Source organism: Mustela nigripes, chromosome 7 (assembly GCF_022355385.1).
Source record: "Mustela nigripes isolate SB6536 chromosome 7, MUSNIG.SB6536, whole genome shotgun sequence".
Taxonomy (NCBI): domain Eukaryota; kingdom Metazoa; phylum Chordata; class Mammalia; order Carnivora; family Mustelidae; genus Mustela; species Mustela nigripes.
In genome coordinates, this window is record NC_081563.1 from 81740357 (window position 1) to 81756736 (window position 16380).

Consider the following 16380-nt stretch of genomic DNA (forward strand, 5'->3'; position numbering starts at 1 on the left):
CCCAGCTTCAAGCCTTTAGATTTTATCCAGGTCACACTTACTCCAAAGTAGGTCAAATAACAAATCAGGATTTAGGTAAGGAAAGACTTCATGTGGAAGAACTGTCTCAAGAGGGAGACATGCGGCCTGTTGCAACAGAGGGAGGGGACTTTGGCAACCTGGAGAACACAGACCCTGCGGCCTGCAAGTATCTAACCCGGTTCAAAAGTGTCTTTTAAACAGCACTTTGACCTTCAAATTTAAAAGTTACATGCAGGCGTTGCCTGCTTTTTAAAATAATTAGAAGCAACATCCCTAATGGATGAACATCTTCCGGGAGTTGAATTCTTTGAGCATAAGAAAAATTGTCTAAAACAGTAGGAGCCTGCTGACACATACTCGCTGATTGAAAAGAAGCATTAGCCACGGCATGCCTCAGCCATTTCCAAGTGAAAAATCCCACACAGAAAATGCCAGCTAGTGCTGTTCAAGGAAATCCCAAGCAACTAAAGACAAACCTGCCAACTCACATTGAGTGGTCTCAGAGTGTGCACCCAGAAACAATTCTAACTTTCCTCCCGCAGGGCTGCCTCCCAGTCTTTCCTTGAAGTGCACAGTGAGTTCTGTTCTGGAAAAAAGATCTGGCTGGCACTGGCACAAAGTTCACCAAGACACTAATCTGATCCACCCTGGAACATTTCCTCCCATAATAAAATTCTGTCTCCAAAGACAAAGCGAACAGTGGTGCAGAACAGGAGAAACTAAAAATGCCAGCCGTGGTCAAGGGCAGAGATAAGAAAGAAATCAAAGAACACTCTGAGAACATTCTAGAAGGACCTGTGCCTGAGCCACTAGTGAGGCACTCCTGACGCAAGATGTGGCCCTGGCAAGTTACAAAGCAACTTATGCCTTGCTTCCTCCCTCTCCGAAGTCAGTTAACTGTGCCTACCTATACGTTGTTGAAGGGAACAAATGAGGAAAGTTTGGGCAAAAAGAAAGTAATTTTTAAGCTGGAAAGCCTAACTCCTGTGAGTCTCAATTTTTAAAAAATATACACTGCACATTTTCATTAGCAGAACTACTACAGTTTCCTATAATGACCTTGGAAATTTCAAAACCGTGTATTTTTTTCATTTTCCAAATTGAAAATACTAAGTTTTTTTTTTTCAAACTACATATTTACCTCCTCCTGAGATGCAGGTATGCCTCTGCCCATCCAGGCAGGTATCTCCCTCAGATCTGCTTGAAATTCTCTGCACTCTGCTGGTCTAAAGTGGTATCATGGCATCGTCCTGCTCACCTATTTACTATCTCCTGGTTTTCCTGCTCTCCCTCATTTCACTCAAAACCATGGTACAAGACCTCGCTAAGAAGGTGAATATTTTGAAATTATCTTGTCACAAAAGTAGTAGGGCACTCTGGAGTTCAAATTCAGATCTGTGAAGACATGAGCATTATTAAAAGGTGGTCTGTACAAAGGTTTGACGAGTTTCTTGGAAAGTTCCTACTCTCCTGGCCATGTTCCATCCTATCACTAAGCAAGGCAATCAAGTCCTTTTTCAGTAACCAGAAAAGACAATGCACCCCATAGCTCAATTAATCAATGTTAGAAGGAGTCTAATTCTTACATCATCAGTTTAACTCCTGGAACAAGTGACACAAATAATCCAGAGTTTCCTGGGTTTCCTCTACTTCCCAGAAACAAGGCAAAGACAATAACTAATTCAGTGTTCAGGGTCATGGTAAAGAATACCATATGTCAGCAACACAGCAACAACACAGAGAGTCACCTACCAAGAGGAACATGCAACAACAGATCAGTAACTCATAGCCTGGGCTTTTCAACTGCGGAACAAAGCACAGGCTGAGACATCAGAAGAGAAACCCCAGCAAAGTCTCCTTGCTCCTCCTGGGCCCCCAAATGCCCCTCATGACTAGGTGTCAATGCCATCAGAAGCTGACCTACCCCAGGCTGGAGCCCGGGACTACTCCTCTCCTCACTCTGCTCTTCCCTCCTCTCCCGACCCAGACCAGGAACTGGCTCCTGGGATGTGACTCTCCAGATCCCAAACACCATGGCCTTGATTTCTCCTCTGTGCTGATCATTATATCCGATTTCAAAGGGAAAGTCCCCATGCAATAGGTTAACGCAGCCTTAAAAAGTCAGATCCATAGAGACAGGAAGCAGAATGGGGGCTGCCAGGAGCCGGGGAGGAAGGAATGGGGACATTGGGCGCAGAACTTCAGTTTGTGCAAGTGAAAAACCCCTGGAGTGGGTTGTGGTGATGGTTGCACAACAGTGTGAATGTACTTAATGCCACTGAACTATACACTTAAAAATGGGGAAGATGGCGAATTTTAGGTTATATATATTTTACCTCAATGAAAAATGGTTTAGGTTTTTTTTATTTGTTTTTTAAAGAAAGCAAGACCCCTGTTTTGCACGAGGGTCCTGGCCCCTCGTTACAGAGCTCCTGACCCAGGGCCTCGCCCAGCATGGAATATCCCTGCCCTGGCTTCTCAGAAAGTGTCCAGAGGTCTTATTGGCGATTGCATGCCCCACCTCCCATGCCTTATGGACAGGAGACTTAAGTGCTAAGCCCGTTACCTTCTTTGACTAGCAGACCACTTACTCATCCCCAAAGCAGGAGTCCATACTTGACTGCTCTGGCTTATTTGCAGGCCTACTATTTGTGAATACCATACTCTATCCTGGATCCGGGAGGGTTAGCAGTGGGCAGGACCCTGAGAGAACTTTTTATCTTCATTAGAGGGCAGACTCAAAAGAAAAAAAAAATGTCAAGTGACAGCAGTGTAACTGCTGAAAAGGCTCCACCAGCAGAGTGGGGGAAGCAGTTGGAGGGGTGTGTAGGCAGGGGTGGGGTCTCTTGGAGGGGGCATCTGAGCGCCAACTGAAAAGTAGGGCACAGCCCTCCACACCCTTCTCTTACACAAGTCCTCACCACACTCACCATGCATCTTTTATACACTGAGAACAGTGAGGTTTATAAAGCTTTTAGATTCCTTCGTCCATGTAAGTCAAAAAATAATAGCAACTTATCCTTATCCCCTTCTGACCACAATCATCCACAGATCTGCTACTAAGTAATAGTACTCACCCAGGGGATTATCCTCCTAGCTCTTCCACCTCTGCTTAAAAACAAGCAGAGAAAAAAAAAGGGGGGAAGAAGAAAAAAAAATTCTTCTCAAAAGCTCTCCTATAGTCCCCGTGCAGTGCCGTGCAAAAATCAAATGAAGATATAAATCATTCTTGCATGCCACTCTTCCTGTTCCTGCCCACGTCCTGGTGCCGCCCAGGCCCTTCCTACAGTTCTTGTTTTTGCTTTATCAGAGACTTAAAACCCTGGGCAGGGATCCTTTCTTAATGCTCAAGACACAATAAAATATTAAATATGGTGAGTCAATATCACAGTGCGGGAGGCCCAAGTAACTCCCAGGAGAGGCCTAAGTATCTCCATCAGTACCACAAGCCCAGGATACAAATACCCTTCCTGTCCTCTCTTCCCCAACCCAAGAGAAGCAGCACTGGAAAGAACCACCGCTCACACAGAGGACTTCCATGGCTAATACAGCAGAACATGAAGCATCCTAGACCTGCCACAGATTAGGTCCAAGGCAAACCTTCAGCCAAGCAGAAACTAAAGGAAGCAGATCCTGGCTCAAGAGAAAGAACATTCGAGGAATTCAACCTGCTCAGGACTGCCAGGGTGGGGCGGGGCAGGAGGCAAAGGGGGTCGGGAGAGTGTAAGCTGCTGCAACCTTTGTGCACGCAGCTTGGCGATACATGGACAGATGGCCTTAGAAAGTACATCCCCAGCTGCTGCAGAAATTCCTTACTACATGCTGGTGAAGGGTCTTGCCACCCCTACTTTCCTAATCCTCATTCCAGCTCTACCTGCCACTTGCAGGTTGCTCTCTGGATTCCCCAGGGCCCTGTGAAGCCAAGTGGAGGGAGACCATCCTTCACACGCTCACTCACAAACCCCTGACACCCAGCATGGCAGGCACCTAACATTTCACATGAATGGACTTTGGGAATTGAGAAGTATCCTGAAATATTTAAGTGTATGACTGTTCATTTAGGTTTTTAAAAATACTGAAAAATCAGAACTAATCAAGCATCTAATAAGGGACTGGAAGAGTAAATTAGACTACATCCATAAGGTTGAGGGCCATGTAGCCATAAATTCGCTGTGGTCTGAGATGCTCCATGAACCATGGTGGCTACTCTAGATGCTCCTCCTGCCCAAGCCACACAGATTCAGGAACTGAGCAGGGTCCCCCACTCTGCAGACTCCCCAGAAACCAAGGAGGAGACAAAACTCTTGATGTTCACATCAAAAGGCCCAAAGCCAGAGCAAGACCCACTGTCTGGCCTGGGGCAAAGTGACAGGAGAGAAATCAGAGAGAAACTGGAGAAAGGAACAGGGGCTTGCTGTCTCACACCCCATATCCAACCCAGCAGCATACCTGTCCTCTCCACTCTGTCCCCAAAATACTAACCCAACAGTCCTATGTTGGTGCAAATGCCACAGGGTCAGTCTTAGAGGACCATGTCCAAGCATGGGGTGCAGAGGAAGAGCACAGCAACCAAACCAACACCTGGCAGCAAAAAATGAGAAACAAAGGAGCACAAGGTGTTCCGAAGACAGGGACTGTGTCCTAGAAGGAAAATGGAAGCCTCAAGGAGGAAAGGGAAATTCTCATAAATGCTTCATGCGGTAAGACAGCAAGAATGTGAACTCAGGAAAATAAGAGTGCCAAGATGAGAAAACAAAAAAACAGAGAAAAGGGAGAGGAGACACCCAAGAAAATGAAGGAAACACAGCCAAATGAGGGACGCATGGGTGGCTCAGTCAGTTGAGGATCCGACTCTTGATTTCAGCTCAGGTCATGACCTCGGGGTCCTGAGATCAAGCCCCACATTAGGCTCCATGCTTAGCATGGAATCTGCTTGAGATGCTCTCTCTCCTTCTGCCCCTGCTCACATGCTCTCTCCCTCTCTAAATAAATTAATTAAGTTAAAACATAGCTGAATGAGTAAGTTAAAGCAATTAAGTATGGGATACATGGCTGAAAACAGAACTATTCACTCGGAAAAGGACTACGAATAGCATGCAGGATGCTAGTTGAAGAGACAGATAAAAACAAGAATGAAGGGGCACCTGAGTGGCTCAGTGGGTTAAGCCTCTGCCTTCAGCTCAGGTCATGATCTCAGGGTCCTTGGATCGAGCCCCGCATCAGGCTTTCTGCTCGGCAGGGACCCTGCTTCCTCCTCTCTCTGCCTGCCTCTCTGCCTACTTGTGATCTGTCAAATAAATAAATAAGATCTTTAAAGAAAAAAAAAAAACAAGAATGAAAAGACAAGTTATCCAACAGAAAGAATCTGAGGTAGGGATTCCAATAAACGGAACATTAAACACATTTAAAAAAAGATACACATAGAGAACAAGAAAATTTCCTGAAGTGATTAAAGAAATCAATCTGTATACTGAAAGAGCACACTGAATTCCAGAAAAATTTAACACAATGTGCTCAAAGCAGTAACAGATCACAACCAAGTTACTAAACTACTTAACCTCAAAGATACAAATAGTTATAGGCACGAAGAGCACATCACTCATAAGAGGTTAAAAAGGAAGAGAGAGAGAAAATAAAAAAAAAAGACCAGCCTGAGATTTCTCCCATTGCCTTGTTAAATACAGGAAGACCCTAGAGGCTACTATGCTCTAGAAGGCCAGAGACTATCACACCCAGCCAAGGTGTTACTCAAGTCCAAAAGCAAGGGACACATCCTTGTAAACGTGAGACATTACTGGGAGAAGAAAACAGGAATCTAGGCAATCAAGACATTAGCCAAAATTGGGTGCCTGTGTGGCTCAGTTGGTTGGGCATCGACCCATACGACTCTTGATCTCAGCTCAGGTCTTGATCTCAGGGTTTTAAGTTCAATGTTGGGCTCCACATTGGGCATGGAGTCTACTTAAAGAGAGAGAGAGAGAGAGGCCAAAATTAAAGATTCCATATTAGGAAAACCATACCTGAGTAAAAGCATTAGATCCATTTAAATAGAGGACAGAGCCAAAGAATGATGGATAGCATGGAGACAGACAGAATGGAAAGTACAACATTAAGTTAATAACACATTTTTAAATGAGAAACTGGAGAGGAAGGGGGGAGAATAAGAATGCTGGCATCCTTGTCCTCTCAACTGGGGAGTGAAAGCAAATGGTCAGAACTGCGACACTGCTTTAAAAAGCCACAATCTTAACCCTGTGATGCTTTCACAAATCTCTTCCCTTAACCTTCCATGAACCTTTTAGAAAATAAGCTCTTGTGTTAAGGAAACATTTATTTTTGAACTTTAACATTTCTCTGGTTTTACTTCAGCTTCTGGTATACTGAGATCAAGTAAAAATGTAATACTTTTGTTACAAAATAGCACTGCCAATTATTAGCACTGTAATTATTTTATTACAAAATAGCAGGCTGCATTTTTACAAAGCTACTTCTGTCTTCAAAACAATCATCATCCCTGCCCTAAAAGCAGTATAAAGTGTGCAATGAAGTGAACCCAGGGTGACCAGAGGTTAACTGTGGGTGACTAGGATGTGGGGTGAGACACATTCTCTTCTTTGTACTTGTCAAGTGTTGATGGATCATATCGAATGTGTGCCGTTTTTATGATTTTATACAAATACAGAAGGATTCATTTTAACTAGAACAAAACACAACAGACTGGGGGAAAAATACCAAGATGTTAGCAGTGCTTAGAATTGGATGGTGGATATGCTAAAAATTTTCTTCTCTGTCTTTATATTTTTCCAGGAAAAAAAAATTGATGTTAAAGAATGTGCAATAATGGAAATATATGGTACCTAGTAAAGTGTTAAGAGAAAAAACACAATTAGAAGTCCCTATGTATATTAGCCCATGTACACAGAAGAATGATCAGCACTGGTAGAGGGGTCTGGAAGATTTCCTTGTCCTCCTCTCTTACCAGCTTAGCTTCTGGAAGGTGAACATTTATGACTTGAGTAGTTAAAAAAATGCATCTTATTTTTGTTTTTGAATAGAAGGGGGTCCTCAGATGCAACGATTCCCAGCCCCCGAGACGCTGGTGTAGCAGGTAGACCATTAGATCATGTAGGAGGACTGAAACCCCAGATGAAGAGGGTGAGGGGATTTTGAAATTCCCATGGGGCACAGCAGTCCAGTGATGCAGCATAAATGTGGGAGAAGAAGTGTGAAGACTGCCCTGAGTCAGACACAGCCCTCAGATGCTTCCCCTGTCCCATTACCATAGGTGCACACACCCAGGAAGACATTTGTTAGGTCAGAAACAAAACTAAGGAGAAAAGGGCTCCGTTCATACTCAAGGAGATCGAGCACCCGGGAATAACACACCACGCAGAAGCCTGGCATGCCCAAGTTAAGGTGCCCAAGCATGTAGTCTTTATGTGCTTTTGATGGCTGGAAAAAAAAAAAAAAGAAAGAAAAAAAAAAGAGCTCATAAAAGCAGATGAGTTACTAAAAGGAGTTACCTTCAAGCTTCACCAACATGCAGATACTCAGCATGCTTAGACCATAAGGTTTGGAATATTCCAACCGGAACAAAACTCACCAGTGGCTATGGCCCAGTAAACGTCTGATCCACTCAGTAACTCACCACATGCTATGGGAGAATAAACCTGGGACCCAGGCACCTGAAGCAGAATTCGAAATGGAGCGACCCGTGCATTGGAGTCCAGCACTGCATCCAGAGCACCTACCAGGCGACCTTCAAAAGAAAAAAGAAAGGGCACCTCTGAGCACGGGGACCAACTAGCTGCCTACTTCCTGCAAACAGTTCAGTTGGCATCTAGACTCGACACCAGAAGGCAGCAGGCTTGGGTCAAGTTCTTCAATTCAGCTCTTGAGGAACCCGAGCTCCATGAGGCCCAAGGCTCGGGCTGCCTAGTACCAGTCACCCAATATCTGAAACAGGGCCTGACATTAACAGGCCCTCAGTACAGATTTGCATAATCCAATGACCAGAGGGAACAAGGGGCCCTAGACAAGTCATCTAACCTGCCTGCTTTCCTCAGCATCTCCATTACAGAGGCAACATGTCTCGGTATGGAAGAGCTGGGATCTGTAGTCAGAATGCCTGACTCAAGTCCCAGCTCTCCAGTTTTCAAGTTGTGTGACCTTGGGCAAGTTACTTAACCTCTCCGTGCCTTGGTCTCCTTTGTAAAAGGGAATAATCACAGTATACCTACCTCTAGGGTAATTGTGAGGAGTTAATACATGAACATTTAAAAGGTCTTAGACTATTTATTGCCTGGGTGTAAGAAGTACCATTATTATTATATCATCATCTCAAAGGTAGATGAATAATCCTTGCCTACTCCAGAAGGGGGCTGTGAGAAGCAAATAATAAACTGAGTCCTTCACAGACCATAAAGCATACAAAGTAAAGGTTTATCATTCTGCTGTAATGAATATCATCAAGAATCCACAGCAAACACAGAAACACACACCCCCACACACCAGGTGGCAGACAATTTTATATTGTCCCACTGCTGTTAGGAGTGTTTGCCAAGCTTCTGCACTGTAAAGTTACTCCTTTTTCCCTTTGTAATTAACAAGTATTCTGTGAAGTACTTTGAAACCATGTTCCTCATTACATTTTCAACTCATTTGTTTCTATCAGTATGGTTTCGTGTTTTTCTACTTTATCCCGTCTAGTATTACGATTATTTTGACATTCGCACGGTCTCTGACTTGGCCAGGGGAAGCCCCTTCAAGCTGGTTTCTGTGTCCTTTGGACATGTCCCCATTACTCCTTCTACTCTCTGGCATGGTCAAATAATCCCAGTTCATCCTGTTTTTTTTTTCCTGCTCTAGCCCTGGAAGCAGTCATTTCTCCAAGAAGCCCTGCTTCATTCAGTGAAGAATAGTATTTAAAAGCCAAGATCTGGGAGCCACGTACATTTACTGCTCTGAGTGTGTATGCTCCCAGAACCCTCAGTGGACAGAGATGCATGGATATGCATATATGTATGGGGATATGTGTGTTTACATATGTATACACAAGTACACGTTAACAATTTTATCTTTATGCTGATTTTATACTTAAAAACAGAGTTCACGCCAGTACCTCCAATGGCGATTGCATACCACATTATTCCAGTTTCTTTCCACATTTGCAACTCTCTTCTCTAACACTGGGGAACCCGGCTTCCATTATTCTTAATGTATTTACTTATCTGAACCATCCTCCTGTTGCTCCAACCTCCCCTTTCTGACAGATGCCCTCTTCACCCTATTGAGGCTCCGACTGTCCACCCACCCCATCCATACAATCCCCTTGACCTGTCCTAATTAATGGCTTGAGGGAAAGAAGGAAAGGTACATGAGTTTTTTATAGCAATTATTCCTTACGCTGCTCAGAATTTTTGCCCCCTTACTGGTTTGCACTTGACTTACAGATAATTGAGAGGGGCTGAAAGCTGTCAGGTGGATTAAGGGGCTGTTACTTTAACTCAGAACCAGCACAGCTGCTTAGGGAAGCTCTGTGATTAAAAGCAGGGGGTGGGGGCGCCTGGGTGGCTCAGTGGGTTGAGCCGCTGCCTTCGGCTCAGGTCATGATATCAGGGTCCTGGGATCGAGTCCCGCATCGGGCTCTCTGCTCAGCAGGGAGCCTGCTTCCCTCTCTTTCTCTCTGCCTGCCTCTCTGTCTACTGTGATCTCTCTCTGTCAAATACATAAATAAAATCTTAAAAAAAAAAATAAAAATAAAAAAATAAAAAAAAAAAATAAAAGCAGGGGGTGGCGGGCGGGGGTATACAGTTAAAGATGCATTCATACACACTGATAGAACATGTTTGTCTGTCAAAGCCTGGAGGGGGGCGTGAGTGATAGGGAAGTGGAGGGACACTAGAAAGGTGCTAAAAACCCCACCCATCCCACATGCAGACTGAGCACTTCCCAGTTTCAGAGATCAGTTGTAAAATCCGCATCTAGTTTGCTAATAAGACAAACCTGAGCAACAAAAGAAGGAAGTGAGAAGGGTGGGAAATAACAGCATGAACACAGCACCAAAGCAATCTTCTTGATCTGAAAGAGTGATTTTTTTCTCTTCAAGACCCAGGAGTTTTTGCAGTGATCAGGATGTCTTATACCAACACAACCAACTTGGTACCGTACCAAACTTCAGGGATGGGAAGGTGGGGAGGACAGCAATGAAGCATAAAAGAGACATCTAGTTTCAGCTCTACCCCGTCAAGAATTTGAAGTCCTCACTCCCGTCATAACAACAAGAAGTGAGCGAACTAGCAATCAGAGGCCTTTCTGGGACCCATCAGAGAACTAAGGTCACAGGTCAAAATCATAGCCCAGAAATCTGGAGAGAAGGGACAGTCCAAAGTCACAGCCAAGATCTGCTCACCTGAAGCAGAAGCTGCTGGGGCCATAAGTGGTAGGAACACTTCAGGGGTGGTTCTGACAAATTGCTGGAGGCTGAATATGGACTAGCAGGACGGTCAGAAACTCCTGATGGCCACGGCCGTAGGGGGCCCCAAACCCACAGAGTTTTACCACTAGGTCCTCATTATGAAGAGCCAGGAAAAACCCCCACATGCGCGCCCAGGGAACCAAGAGTCCTCACAGTGCAGTGATCTCAGAGCATTTTCCATAACACAGGCCTGCTCTCCACGGGAAAGACTTTTCCAGAACCTCACCCCAGCTGGGCAAAGGGTGATTCTCTGACTCCAACCTGCTCCAGTCTTCCAGTCTCATCTAAGTGGAGGGTGGGGGAGGGAGGCATCCAAGAAACACTAGTAAGGACACATCCCAGGAACACAGACCCACTGAAAGACCGAGATTCTCTAAGATTTACAGGGCACTTCTCTTCCCTGTACTTTACCACCTTATCAATAGACTCCGGCCTGACAGCTGGGAAGAGCTGAAAGACGGAGTCCATGTGAGGAGTTTGGGTTTTTCGGGGTTTTTTTTTAAGTAAGCTCTATGCCCAATGTGAGGCTTGAACTCATGACTCTGAGATCAAGAGTCCTACATTCTGAGGACTCCCGGTGGTTCAGCCAGTTAAGTGTAGACTCCTAGTTTCCATTGAGGTCATGATCTTGGGGTCATGAGATGGAGCGCCCCCTTAAGCTCCACGCTCAGTGTGGAGTCCGCTGAAGAGGTTCTCTCTCTCCCCGCTGGCACACATACATGCACTCTCTCCTGCCCCCCGCCAATAAATTAATTAAATCTTTTTTAAAAAGTCACATGCTCTACTGAGAGAGCTAGCCAGGCACCCTGCAGTTTATTCTTAAAGAAGCCCAAAGACAGAGAGACTAAAGCAAGGACACCTCAGGAATCAGAGAACTTCAGGCACCTGTTGCTGCCACCACCACCCCCGGCCCCCGCCCAAACACAGCCCAAGTCCAGATCAGTAGTCAAAAAAACTCACACTAAAGCACCATTTCTTCAGTTCTTAGCAATCCACACATCCTGTCCAGAAACAACTACAAAGCATGCCCAGACACCAGAAAACACTGTCTGAAGAGACGAAGCCAACACAAGTGAACAAGCCTCAAGCACGATGCAGAAGAGATGCCTGGCTGGTACTCCCAGAACCAGCCAAGTCATTAAAAACACGCCTGAGAAACGGTCACAGCCAAGATGACAGCTACAAGGGAAACGGTATCTTGAGAGGGACCCTGGAGCAGAAGAAGGCTGGAGAAACCTGAATAGAACACAGACTTCGGTGAGCCATCGCTGTGCTGGTTTTCTACAGCTGCTCCAACAATAACACAAGAGCTTGAAACAGAACAAATTTATTACCTCACTGTTCTGTAGGTCGGAGGTGTGATAGATCTCACTGAGCTAGAAACATGGTGTCAAAAGGTACATTCCTTTCTGGAGGCTCGAGGTAAGAATCGCTTTGCTTCCCTTTTCCAGCTCCAAGTGGCCCCTTCCTCCATCTTCAAAGCCGCCAACACCAGGATGAGTTCCTCTTCCAGTTTTAAAAACACTTATGATCATATTGAGCCGACCAATTCAAGCTCATCTCCCTATATTAAGATCTGCTGATTAGTAACCCAACTAATTCCACCTACACCCTTAATTCCCCTTTGCCATGGAGCCTAACACAGGCTTGAATCCATTCTGCCTACCACGATAACCCATCAATATCAGTTCATTCATTATATCAAATACACCTCACTAATACGTCAATAACAGGAGAAACTGGGTGTGGGGTATAAGAGAACTCCCTAGACTACCTTCACAATGTTTCTGTAAATCTTAAAACTGTTCTAAAAAACAGAGTTTAGTGGGGCGCCTGGATGGCCCAGTCAGTTAAGCATCTGCCTTCGGCTCAGGTCATGATCTCAGGGTCCTAGGATCGAGCCCCACTTTAGACTCCCTGCTCAGAGGATAGTCTCCTCCTTCTCCCTCTGTGCATGTGTGCTCTCTCTCTCTCGCTCAAATAAATAAACCAACCATTTTTTAAATAGTTTAGTTTAAAAAAAAAAAAAAAAAGCAACAAGGAGAGTCAGGCCAGTCAGCAACCCCCTGCAGACAAAGGCTCTCCACATCTGTGCAAACTGCCCCTTCAGGAACTGCAGGAACAGACGGGCTCTGAATCTGAGGTCACCTAGAGCACCCAGGGAGGGAGGAGCCAACCACAGCCCAAGCACAAGAGAAGTAGCAGACAGGGGCCAAGATGGCAGAGAAGACTCACAAGCAGGAGGCAGGTCAGTAAGAGCTCTCAGCAGGAAAACCAAAATGAGAAATGAAAAAGCAGGAAGAAAAAAGTACCTTTAAATTTCTGCTGAATGGTGAAGGAGAAAGGTTAGTATGGCAAAGAAATCATTCAAAATCTGGAGAAAATAGGGTAAGATGTCCATAAATTTCAAATGGGACAGAAAGAAAAAAAAAATATATATATATATACACACACATCCATAAAGCAAATATATGGCAAAATGTTTACACATAGCTCCTACACATAGCTCCTAGTGTACACAGCCCTACTACTTGTCCATGTGAAGCTAACTCACATGGATGCCTTTGAGGCAATATAGATTCACCAACCTCAGGCTCATTAAAAAGAACAACTACTGAAGTTGTACATAATGTCCACTTTCTCTTAATACTTTAGCCACCTTTGGAGTGAGGGATGGAGCCGCTAAGGCTCTGAGCCATAGGAACCCCTGGCCCTGGCCAGCTCCAGCCCCAAAGCAGACCTCCTCTCCCCATCTAGGGCTGTGTAAGACAGAGTAACAGTGATTTTCTACGAACCCACACTTGGAACTCCATTCAGACTAACTTGGCTCTCCCAAGCCCCGACTGGTGAAGTCTTCACTCTGTCTCTGCAGATGAATCCCCCCCAAATGCAGGGCAGCCCCCATGGAGCACTCTGGTCTGTCTTCTGCGGCAGCTCCATATGGTTTGTCTGGCTCTGGAGGAAAACCCTCCTGGAGGCTTGCAAGTGCAACTCTCCTATTTTTAGGCTATTAGAATAACAACTCTGGCTGAGATAGATGTCGAGTGACAAGTTTCATAATTAGGGCCCAAAAGGGGCCTATGAATAATTTGCTTCTAAGTGATAATGCTGCGGTCGTTCATTCTGGCTGCACCTCGTGCACCACCAAACTTGGGTGGTACCAAGTTTAAGACGAAAGGGCAGCTACTGACATGGGACACACAGCAACACTTAGAGAAGCCTGCCCACTGCCTGCTGATCTGTACAATCTCTGTGCTGGGCCTGGGCCTTAACCACAGGCGGCAGGGACAAAGTGCCCTGCTCCTACCAGCAAGAGCACCCTTGCATAGTAAAACTCATTTATAACACAGCAACACCCAAGCCTCCATGGAAAGCATCTTAAGGAAAGTCAAAAAACAGAAAACGGTCTATTTTTGCCCCCTGTACTGAAAAAAAGCAGGTCCTCCTAATGGTGCTGGGCTTGGAACAGACCTCAGCCCCACGACAAAAGAATTCTTTTACTCCAGGAAAGAGCTTCTCCTCATGACACAGAAGCCATCGATGTGACAGCACCACCACCGCCTGTGGCTCAGCACCATAATCCAGGTGGGAAACTAATCTGGCTTCACATTCAGTTTGGCTGCTATCGCTGCTTTGGAGACTTAGAGAAAAAAGCAAAGAAAGACTCAGAATAAAGGGAAAAACTTTTATTTGTGAAAAGTAATAAATAACCTAAAAGATCCCATGAAATTCTCTCTACTATCTTCAAAAAAAGAAGATAAATGTTGGGGATATTTGCATTCTCAACAAGAGAGCTCTACCTAAGTAAAATTCATAATCCAAATTACTAGACTCTGAGTGTTTGTTTTTCTTTTTACAAAGCGTTTTATATAATTCAATATACCTCTTACTGCGTGTTCTGTATGATTCCCGCTATTTTCAGAATTTGGTTGACCGGTGGGCCAACCCACAGGGTGAGTCATGCGGGAAGCTCTAGCATCAGACCCCGGATGAGCTTGTCTTTGTAACTAAGTGGCTAACGCAGCAGCCATGTGCCCATCCCAGCGACCGGGTGAGCCGGTCAAATCCACATGAGTCTGGGAAAGGTCAGGTCCAGAGAGGAGAGCGTCAAGGGCACCACGAGGGAGGGATTCTGGCCCTGGCTCTCGAGAACAGAATGGGCAGCCACCAAGCCACCAAGCCCCACCTGTATATTGCATCCCAGATACACAATGACCTTTCCTTCTCAGGAAAACAAGAGAGGATGGCGGTATGGTGGCAACCTCTCATCAGCCAGAAGGAATTACAATGCAGACTGACTTTCCTGTTCATGCTGGACTCAAGGGAGAGAGAATTCTTTTTGCCTTCATGCAAGGACTGTGAAACTTCTTCACTGGGAACAGAGTTTCAGTTTTTCAAGATGAAAAGAGCTCTGGAGACAGACAGTGGCCACAGTTACATAACAATGTGAGCTGTACACTTAATACCACTGGACTGTCACTTAAAACACAGTTGAGGGACACCTGGGTGGCTCAGTCAGTTAAGCATCTGACTCTGGATTTCAGCTCAGGTCATGATCTCAGGGTTGTGAGATCGAGCTCTACACAGAGTCTACTTAAGATTCTGTTTCCCTCTGCCCCTCCCCCCATTTTCTCTCTCTCACTCTCTCAAATAAATAAAAATCTTAAAAAAAAAAAAAGACAGTTGAGATGACTAGTGTTTTGTGTATTTTACCACAGTTTTTTTTTTTTTTTAAAGCTTGATAATTCCAATGGTCAAATGTCCACAGCTGGGCTCCTAAAATAAATACAGAAACAACTTATCCTAACTCCATTCCCCAAGTGATGAATCATAAATGCATTTGAACATAAATGTGCTATGGGTCGACACTCCTGAACCCTGACAAGTTCTTCTAGTGGCTCCATAAATAATCCTTGGATGGGGACCAAGCTGCCTGCTTTGGCTCAGACCAAACATAAGGATCCTGTCATAGTGAACCTCCGAGAGGGGTGACGTAATGCTCAAAGTGCATGACAACAGGAATCCTGCACAAAACACCATCATGACAGCCAGTTCCAAACACAGGGACTGCCCTGCCTTAACGGACACATGTTGCTATGGATATAATGAACACTATCTTGAAAATTCCCCAGCATTTCCATCCACTTGACCCACATTTATCTGGTCTTCCGGCATGATGGTTATGTAAAGCAATTAGGATCAAATTCTTATGGTTCAGGAATGATTCAAGGCTATAAAATGAAAGGTAAGAGGCAAAAAAATAATAATCAACAAAGAGGTGGACATTAAGACCTGATACCATCTCCAAATGAAATGCTGGCCGCCAGGAGCATCTGGGAAGAAAATGAAAGGTCAGAGGCAAAAAACAAAAAACAAACAAGAATCAACAAAGAGGTTGACTTTAAGACCTGATACCATCTCCAAAGGAAATGTTGGCCACCAGAGGCATCTGGGAAGAATGAATGCCTGCTCTACCTCTATACTTCCAAGCCCACCACAATTCAGGGTCGCCCAGATCTCTTCCCTCGACATTGACATGTCATTTTTGGCCCTTCCCAAAGGCTGTAGAACCATCCTGAAGGTTCTAGCCCAATGCTAACCTGCCCTTCCCATTCTGTTCAGCTCTTTTCAGATAACTGTCACCTTTTCTTTTTGACATACAAAAAGGTAAACATAATTAATATATGAGTTTGAAGATAAGTACACACCCATGAAACCATCACCACAGTCTATGCCATAAACATGTCCATCATCTCCAAAAGCTTCCTCCCACCATCTTATTAATATATAACATTGTGATAAGAACATTTAACACAAGATCTACCCTCTTAGCAAACATTTAAGTATAAAAGATTGTTAACTACAGGCATTATGCTGTAAAG

At 44.8% G+C, this 16380-nt stretch overlaps 1 protein-coding gene across 8 annotated transcripts in view; it reads right to left on the minus strand.

Annotated features, from left to right (window-relative positions):
- Positions 1-16380, minus strand: part of TBC1D8 (TBC1 domain family member 8) — a 104117-nt gene that overhangs the window by 52756 nt on the left and 34981 nt on the right. For 5 of the 8 annotated variants that reach the window (XM_059406275.1, XM_059406273.1, XM_059406274.1 and 2 more), the window contains exon 2: positions 7625-7780. The exons of 1 other annotated variant lie outside the window; for it this stretch is intronic. In XM_059406275.1, the coding sequence (XP_059262258.1) occupies positions 7625-7780 (156 nt within the window). The remainder of the gene's footprint in view (positions 1-7624; positions 7781-16380) is intronic. 2 more of the 8 variants (XM_059406277.1, XM_059406276.1) reach the window with 1 other exon arrangement.